The sequence below is a fragment of the Dama dama genome, chromosome 9 (assembly GCF_033118175.1).
Source record: "Dama dama isolate Ldn47 chromosome 9, ASM3311817v1, whole genome shotgun sequence".
Classification (NCBI taxonomy): Eukaryota; Metazoa; Chordata; class Mammalia; order Artiodactyla; family Cervidae; genus Dama; species Dama dama.
In genome coordinates, this window is record NC_083689.1 from 23,615,560 (window position 1) to 23,624,822 (window position 9,263).

Consider the following 9,263-nt stretch of genomic DNA (forward strand, 5'->3'; position numbering starts at 1 on the left):
GACACGGTAAAGTGTCTCTAGGCACTGGGTCACTGCACCAAGCCCACCTTCGTTGTGCCGTCTCCCAGGGGGCAGCAGTCGGAGTTCTAATGGCCATGAGGAGAGTCCCTCCTCCCTAAGGTCCCCCTGTGAGACTGACTGGACCATGGTCTGGAGAGGAGGGGACCTGCTGAGAGGGTGGGGCTCGCCTGGAGTCTCTGCTTGCAGAGGACTGACCCTCCAGGTAGCCCCGGGTGATGGAGCCGGGGCTGGCGGGGCCGTAAGGATGCCCGTGCTGGGGCGAGACTGAACCCTGGGCCCTGTGGCAGGTGTGGGATGGGGACCAGAGTCAAGGAGCCTTAGACCTTGCCTGGAGGCACCCCCTATCCTGCATTTCGAGAGACTATCGTCTGCCCTCTTCCTCCCAAGGGTGGCCTGGTAGGCCGTATGAAGGACTGTGTGGTTTTCACTCGATAATTGTGGATCTGTCAGGCCACGTTCCACACTCATGCATAGGGAGCCTCACTCTTCCTTGTGGCCAGAGAGCGTCCTGTTGCCACATGTCCATAGCTGGCTGGGTCCTCCCGTGTAGTTGGACATTTAGGTTGTGTCCAGTGTTCTGGGTCACCAGCGAAGCTGCAGAGAGTGATAGCCTTGTACACACACTGCTCCACATGCGTGGGAGCACTTCCTGGGGCAGAGTCTCTGGGTCCAAGGCACAAACCTGGATGCTCCTGGTGAGTGTCGCCAGGTCAGCCTCTACCAGGAGTTTAGAAATGCATGGATCTGCCAGCCGGGGGCTTCCCTGCTGGCCGAGATGGTAAAGAATCTGCCTGCAATGCAGGAGACTCAGGTTCAAGATCCCTGGGTCCAGAAGATCCCCTGGAGAAGGACATGGCAACCCACTCCAGTATTCTTGCCTGGAGAATCCCACGGACAGTGGAGCTTGGCGGGCTACAGTCCTCGGGGTCACACAGAGTCGGATGTGACTGAAGTGACTAGGCACACCAGCCCAGCTGCTCCTCAGACTCCTCAAGCTTTGTCCTTCTTACGGGTGGCCATGGCATGTCATTCTGCTTTTAATATGATTCTTCCTTACCATGGGGCTCTTTTTTTTGTCATTGTGTGAAAAGGGTCACTTTGGTTTTTTTCTCTGCAAACTATCGCTTGCCAGTTTTGTTGTTGGGTTGCTGATCTGGTTGCTACTGAGCTCCAGGTGTTTTTTACATGTGAAGGCACCTTGGTATTTCTACATGTGCACTTCTGGAGGGCAAGGCTGTGTCTCGGTCCCTAGGAAGCTCCAGAAGGCGTGGGGCTGGGCACCCAGCGGTGTCCCACCTCTCAGGTGGAGTCCTGAAGCCTCATGTTGTATGTGCGCCTTGCAGGTGGTCACAGACGACAAGTACGAGGTGTCTTCTGACCCGGACGCCAGCATCGTCATCTCCTCCTGTGAGGAGCCCCGGATACAGGTCGCTGTGTCCATCACCTCGCCCCTGATGCGGGAGGACCCCTCCGCAGACCGAGGTGCGGCCGGGCCCTTCTGTTCAGCCCCCTCTTCCCACATATGTGGCAGCCTAGGGCAGCGCCCACTTCTGCTCTGGTTTAGGGGGCCCTTCCCCCTGAGCCCTCAGGCTACGCAGGCACCTGCTCCTTGCCCCGAGGAGACCCACTGTGCCGGGTCCCCCAGCCAAGCAGGGGCCCTGGGGACCTGAGACACACGGGCACTGCTGCCTGGGCAAGTGGGAGGAGTACAGGCCGAGGCCAGAGGGCAGCCAACACAGAGGGTGAGGGCCAGGCCAGAGGGCACCCCGAGTCAGGGGGAACCCCTGGGACAGCCCCTGGGACCCTTTCCCAAACTCCAGCCTTTCTCAGACCCTCTTCCTGATCATTGCCTTGACTGAGGGCCACGAACCACTGCTGCTTTCTCTGATTCAACTCCTTTTTGGCTCTTCCATTTTTAAAGAAGAGAGCCTTTGAACTGTGAGTGAAAAGCCATTATCATTTGTCATAAGGGGAGTGTCACGTGTCATCTGAAAGTAGATGCAGTCGGAAGAAACAGTGATGCTCGCCCTTCGACCCCAGCTTCAGGCCTGCTCCAGCTTGCTCCCCTGCCAACAAGCGGGGACTGGGAATGTTGGGGAGGGGGTGAGCTGGAGGGGGCCAGAGAGCAGGAAGCCCCTCTGCAGGCACCCTGGACCCCCAGAGCTGCTCCTCATTGGGGTCCATACCCTGCCAGCTGCTGCTGGGTGGGAGGGGGCTGCATTCAGCTCTTTCTGTGCTGGTTCTCAGCCCCCAGGAACTGACCCAGGCCGGGGGGGGGGGCGGGGGAAGAGCGGTGCTCCCTCCTGAGACTTGAACACCAGGGCCTCACGGGATGAGGGGAGAAGAATCTTCCTAAAGCAAGCAGAAGGAAGAAAAAACGGACATTTCCGCCGACATGGGACCCTGGTCATCCATGATGGCATGTGCTCAAACCTGACCCTAATCACACACGCACGTGGAAGTTTCTGGAAATCCAGCTTCATTCTTAGTTTTCCACCTGAACATGGAGCTCTTGGGGGAAAGGGACCACAGAATCTCGGGGAGGGGTGGGATTTCAAGAGGGGAGCTCTGTGTCCCAGTGTCAGTGTCTGGAGACAGGGCCAGCGAGCCGAGGTGCATGTCTTCCTGATGAACGGAAGAACGCAGTGAGGCCCAGGTACCTGAGGGACCAGGAGGTGGGAGCAGGGGGAGGGACGGCCAGCCTCCCTGCCCTTCTCTTCTAGAAGGAACCGAGGTGCCTCCGCCAGACCCAGGAGATGTCCTGAGCCCAGAGAAGTGCCTCCAGGCACTGGCTGCTCTCCGCCACGCCAAGTGGTTCCAGGTTAGTGGCGGGCAGGCTCCCAGGAGAGGCCAGGGGCAGACATGGGTGGGGTGGCTATGTGTCCTTGCCCCACGCTCCCCATCATGACGGAGGTCACTTCTTGGCCGATTGGGTTGGGAGCTTGAAAGGGGTGACCATCGCTCTGGCCCCGTTGGTTGGCACTAGGGCGTAGACTGGGCCATTTGGGAGTGGAATCTGCTTCCGGTTGCCTCCCACAGCCCAGGAGGCTGGCCTGATCACACTGGAGTCCCTCGATGCCTCCACTGCCAGCATGGGACCACCAGCCAGGCTCACTGCCCTGACTCAGTCTCGCTCTCTTGGCCCTGACTATAGCTCCCCGTCCCACCCCAGCCATGTGCTCAGAGCTTCCTGGGGCTTCCCATGTGCTTCTTCCCCCAAAGGCGAGAGCCAGCGGCCTGCAGCCCTGTGTGATCGTCATCAGGGTCTTCCGGGACCTCTGCCAGCGCGTGCCCACCTGGGGGGCCCTGCCGGACTGGGTAAGACAGCGCCAGGGGGCCAGCCTTGCTTTAGGAAGCTCCCAAACCCTGCCAGACCACAGCCTTGTTAGGCCGAGCCTCGTATCCTTGTCCAGTGTCCAACTTTCTGAGTAAAGGCTGGTGTCGGTCTGAGTCCCAGGGGGAGGCTTGCCACAGGACACGGCCTCATTTGCCTGTATTATCTTAAACCCACAATCTTTCAGGGAGAACCAGGAAGCATGTAAATACAAGGGCACCCCAACAAAAGCTGGGGTGTTTGCCTAGACCTGCAGGCATTGGTGCAGAGGCCCCAGTGAGGGCAAGAAGCTGGTACCTGTCCTGGCTCCACTTTGACCTCTAGGCCTAGGGCAGACCCGCCTCCTCTGAAGGAGAGAACCCTGTGGCCCTGATGCGCCCCTTCAGCTGGCCCTGGAGCCCTTCCAGGGGGAGAGGAGAGGAGAGAGGATGCAAGGGACCCTGGGTACCTCAAACCCCCAAAGTTGCCTCATGCGACCTCCAGCGCCGCCCACTGGGGCTCCCTGCCTCGACTTTCAGGGTCTCATCTCTGAGTGTCCTCTCCTGTCACACACCCACTGACCTCCCCAGTGACCGAGACAACCTGTAGGTTTCTAAGGCTTTCACCTTTGAACTTTTCCCTGGGAATCTGGCCCTGAACTTGGAGGGAGGCGTGTCTCTTCTCTGCAGCCATCTGTAGCCAGTCCATCGGCTCCCATGCCCACAGGCGGACTCCTGGACATTCCCCACACCCCAACCCAGGCTGCCCTTGGCCTTACTCACGGGGGCCATCTCCAAAACCAGGGGCTCTGGTGCCCCCCAGACCTCGGCTTCCTGGCTGTGGTCTGAGGAGATGTCCACCTTCAGCTCCACCCCGGGTGGGTGGCACAGCGGCTGCCCCGTGCTGAGTGACCAGAGAGGTTCACTCAGACGTTTGCGGGGGGTAGGGGGTCACGCATTTCCCGGAGCCCGTTTCCCTTTAAGTGTAGACACGCCCCCACGACAGCTCACACCCCCAACCCTGTCCCTGGGCCCTCCAGGCAGGTGGCTCCTGGAGGAAGAAACACGCCTGAACTAGGCCCCAGGATCCTGTGACCCTCAGGAGTCTCTCTGAACCCACATGACACTAGTTTGCCACATTACCATTGATGAGATTTTGCTAATGAGGAACCTGAAAAGGGAGGGTGGTGAAACCTGCCCGTGGCCACACCACGGCAGTGAGGTCTGGTGACCCCCTGGGTGGGCGTGAGGGGGCACTGGGCGGGAGCCTCTGGTCCCATGTCCCCTGGAGACCTGGCCGCCTGCACAACCCCTGTCCCCTCAAAGGTCTGGGTCTCCTTTTCTGTCCCCGCCCGGCCCAGGCCATGGAGCTGCTGGTGGAGAAGGCCCTGAGCAGCACCAAGGGGCCCCTGAGCCCCGGGGATGCCGTGCGCCGAGTCCTGGAGTGTGTGGCCTCGGGGACGCTCCTCACAGGTCAGTCCCCATCGGCCAGCAGCTCAGACCCTGGAGCACTTGGCAGACACCAGGGGCCATGGGGGAGCGGGACAGGTGGACAGAGGAGCCTCTACAGAACACTCGAGCACCCCATCCAACCTAGGCAGGACAGTGGACACAGACACGCACATGCGTGTCACTCACCCAAGGGAGCCGTGAGGAGGCGTGGACGGGTGGAAGGAGAGGCAGGTGCAGGCTGGAGGGGGGTTCCACCTGATCCTCTGATGCCACATCCATCCTTCCCGGGGAACCAGGGGTAGCCTGGGGGATGCTTCCGAAGGAAATGACAGGAGGTCCATGGTGAGCCGGGCACAGAGATGTTCACGGCGTCCTGAGTGGTAGCGGGAGGAAGAGATGGGGTGGGGGGGCAGCCCACGTGATGTGTTAGATGCAGACAGTGTTTTCCAGTTGTTTTGGTGACTTGGATGATAGCGTGTTTCATGGAAGAAGAGTGTGATACATGGGCCTGTGGTGTGAGCCCTTTAACTGCACACTCACCCACGCGTGTGCACATGTGCATGCACACACACAGGCTGCGAGGAGATCTGCTGAAGGCTTGTGGGGCCAGAGGGGGACTGGCGGGGAGAGGCCCAGTTGTGGTCCATGGGCCCGTGGGGTCCAGGCGCAGACTCCCAACATCGCAGAGCCGTGGTGGCAGCCTTCACAAGGGTGCATCTGCTTCTCTGCTGCTCCCACCAACCTTGCCTCGTCCAGATGGGCCCGGGCTCCAGGATCCCTGTGAGAGAGACCAGATGGATGCCCTCGGCTCCATGACCCTCCAGGAACGAGAAGACATTACAGCCAGCGCCCAGGTAGGAGGCCAGCCCAACCTGGGCCCACGTGAGCTGGCTGCAGTCAGCCCGGCTCCCAGCCCCTGTGCACATCTCTGCTGCATCCCAGGAAACGGTCTGGGCCCGCTTCCCATCCTCTTCCCTGCAGAATCAGGTGGCCTGTGGGTGACAGGACTGCTTCCAGGGGCAGGGCCAGCTCAGCCCAGAACTGAGGCCATGATGAGGTGCAGACTTGGAGCCTCATCGTCCTGGGGGTACCCCAATGCCCCAGGTCTGCACACACCTAGCCAGGCCTCCTGCTGCACCTCAACAGCTTCAAGAACCAAAGCATTGCCCACCCCCATCCCCACCACCCCATCTCTGGCTTCCCTTTCATTTGCAAATTTCTATTAATGAGCAAGTCTCTTCAGCAGACTTCATATTGGGCATGACATTATGAAGGGTCTTAAGTGGAAAGAGTCAAATTGCTGTTAATCAGAGCCCAAGTGGGAGAAGCAGGATCCAGGGTCCCCCTAGCAAGAAGAGCTGAGGTTCCCGGGCTTCCCGGCAGCGTCCTCGGCACCAGCGGGTGTGAACAGCTCCCAGCACAGTTCCTCCCGCCCAGAAGTGCTCCGAGCTTGGCCATTGCTGGGAGGGTGCGAGGATGCCTGAGTCTGCACAGGCTGTGTGAGGCAGGCCAGTGGGCGCGGGCAGGCAGGTCCTGACAGCTGGTCTGCCCCCAGCACGCCCTGCGCATGTTGGCGTTCCGGCAGATCCACAAGATCCTGGGCATCGACCCGCTGCCGCCTCCCAGAATCAGGCTGGGGGCACGCTTCCGGAAGAGGCCACAGGAGGCAGGCGAGCCGGAGGCCAAGGGGGGCAGCGACCAGAGGAAGCGGCCTCGCCTCCCCAATGGGACCTGACACGCTGCCGCTGAGCGGCCGCTTCACCCCTGACACCGACAGTCCACGTTTCCCTTTGCAGTAACGTTCTGTAGATTTCTTTAAACACATCTGTGCTTAAATCATTAGTGAACTCTCTTCATCTCGCAGTTTGAGCTGTGGGGGTTGGAGCAGCACCCAAGGCCTGCCTTCACCCCGGGGCGAGAAGGGGCAGCACAGCAGTAAACCCTGGCATTTCTTGCTAGCTTTAAAGTCACCCTGTGGCCTGCGAAGGGTGTGGGTTTTTAATGACTTCGTGTGGATGCTCCCAGCGCACGTGGATTTGACATAACATGGGCAAGCCCACCGAGGGCCCCACATCAGGAAGCCTGCCCTGGAAGCAGGTTGGAAGGGGGTGTTGCCCAAGCCTGGGAGTGTGTCCAGGCTGGGGTCCCCCGTCCCCAAGTCCAGCTGGTTCCAAACACACTGCCTGTGACAGCTCCCCAGCCTGGAGGCTCGGCCAGAGGTTTGCAGGGTCTGAGCTGGGCTCACCCCTGCCTGCCATGGAAGGGGCCACAGAGCCCCTGGGTGGTGAGGGTGCAGGCTGGGTGGGCCCCTGACCCCGGGAACATCAGTGACCACCCCCGTCCGCAGGCTGTGCCCCTGCGAGCCTTCTGCACTGGGGGGAGCCCCTCTGTGCGCCTCATTCGGGGCTGGTTTGCCTCCATCTTTCTCCCGTCCTCCTCGCACAGGTGCAGGCAACGTGGGTCCGGGGCCTGCCCCTCAGAGGCAGGGCCTGGGGGCTCTGCCCGGGGTGGGGCATGGGATCAAGCGCCACCCCCCCTCCTCCGAGGCAGGTGGGCGTGGAAGCAGCCCCACCCAGTCCCCACCCCCATCTGTCCAAACTTCCCTCTTTGCTTCTCCTCCTCTCCCCTGGCTGCCCAGTGGTGCTGAAGGGGCCATGTCCATCTTTGGGCGGACACCGTCTCTCCTGGTCACTTGACTGTTTCCAGTTCACCTCTGTGTTTGAGGGACAGTCTGTGTGCAGCTTCACATCTAGTGTCTTCGTGGAACCACCTGGAAGCTTGGAGGGTGGGGAATAAATGAGGTATGCTTGTGTCTTGGTGCGGCCCACACAGTCCTTCCTCAGGGCGCAGTGACCCTGCTGGGCTCCAGGCAGGATGAGCAGCCAGTACATCTCCCCAAGGCGCTGAGGCTGGGAGTGTGGATGGGGAGGAGGTCCAGGTGTGGGCGTCTTCTCAGGCCCTCTCCTCACCGAGGTCCCCGGGGCCACAGAGAAGCCAGGGATCCGACACAGCACTCATCTCACACACATCCACAGCCACTCCAGGAAGCCAGCCTGCCCTGGTCCAGGAGATACTCTTATCGGCAGGCTGTCAGCAGGAGGTGGGACCCAGAAGGCTTCCTGCAAGAGGGTGCAGCCAAGCTGAGTTGGGAGGGGCGGCTCTCTGCCTACAGGCCCCCTACCAAGAGCTCCCCCTCTGTTTCCCCAAGTCCTCACTGCAAACCTCAGGGGGCAGCAGGAGGGGGTCCAGATAAGGAGACCCGTTACAGCTGAGCCCCTGACAGCTTCAAGTCCCCGGGGGCATCCCCAGGCAGTGGTTGGGAGGCCAGAGGGCTACGAGGCGGGCAGGGTTGCGTGGCCCCTGGTGGGAGTGGCACATGCCCGTGGGCACAGACCTGGGCAGGGAGACGGCCAGTACCTCCTGCTCATAGCTGGGCCAAGGGAACATCAGCCCTCCGGTGCAAACAGAGCTGAGTCTGGTTCTAGCTGGAGCGATATCTACCAGAAACAGGAAGTGGCCAGCTGGTGCCTGACCACTCGACCTCCCCAGGAGGGTAGGCTGTCTCCTCCACTTCCAGGCCCTTCCTGGGGGAGTGGCATCCCAACAATGCCAGGAGACAGAGCAGCCCCTCAGCAGGTCTTGGCCATGGTCACAGATCAGGCGCAGAGGACACTGTCCACTCATGCAGGGCAGCCTTGCCCACACAGCCCTCCCCCTCTGCATCTCCATCCACAGCCCTGCTGTTCACCCAGCTGCCCAGGCTACCACTGCCACCGCTACTGGGGGGACCTCCTGGGTTCCTCTGGGCCAAGCCAATAAGAAGTCCTGTTGGTCCCCTGCCTGCTGCTCTACTCACAGCTTTAGTCCTCCAGCAGCTGGGGCTCTGGGTAAAACTCAGGACTGCACCCAAGATAAAACCCCTGATCCTGACAATGCCCCCAGAGGAACCCCAGGGGCCACCCTCCACCTCAGTGTCTCCACTCCAGACCGACTAGTCTCTGCTGGTCCTCTGTGAACCAGCCTATGTCCCGCTGCCCCAGTGCCTTTGCACATGCTATTCCCACTGCCTGTTAAGCCCTTCCCCGACCTGTATGTACAGCCACTGCTCTTCTCCTCTGGGTCTCAGAGAGGCCTCCTGGACCCCCTCAGTGAAAGTGTTAGTCACTCAGTCACATCTGACTCTTTGTGACCCGTGACTGTAGCCCACCAGGCTCCTCTGTCCATGGAATTCTCCGGGCAGGAATACTGGAGTGGGTTGCCATTCCCTTCTCCAGGGAATCTTCCCAAACCAGGGATCAAACCCACATCTCCTGCATTGCAGGCAGATTCCATGCCATCTGAACCACCAGGGAAACCCTTGACCCCTTTGGCCTGTCACATAACTCTGTCTATTTCCTTCAGACCCACACAGAACCCACACAGATTGAGATAGTTTGTTATCGGCCTCCCCCCTGCTCGCCGCCACTGTCTGTGGACAG

General features: G+C 60.6%; 1 protein-coding gene across 1 annotated transcript in view; it reads left to right on the plus strand.

Annotated features, from left to right (window-relative positions):
• ZFR2 (zinc finger RNA binding protein 2) overlaps nucleotides 1-6,520 on the plus strand; it is a 44,992-nt gene extending 38,472 nt beyond the window's left edge. Inside the window, exons 15-20 of the mRNA XM_061152170.1 lie at nucleotides 1,365-1,503; nucleotides 2,745-2,842; nucleotides 3,244-3,339; nucleotides 4,695-4,806; nucleotides 5,542-5,639; nucleotides 6,341-6,520. Of these exons, the coding sequence (XP_061008153.1) occupies nucleotides 1,365-1,503; nucleotides 2,745-2,842; nucleotides 3,244-3,339; nucleotides 4,695-4,806; nucleotides 5,542-5,639; nucleotides 6,341-6,520 (723 nt within the window). The remainder of the gene's footprint in view (nucleotides 1-1,364; nucleotides 1,504-2,744; nucleotides 2,843-3,243; nucleotides 3,340-4,694; nucleotides 4,807-5,541; nucleotides 5,640-6,340) is intronic.
• Nucleotides 6,521-9,263: the final 2,743 nt, after the last annotated feature.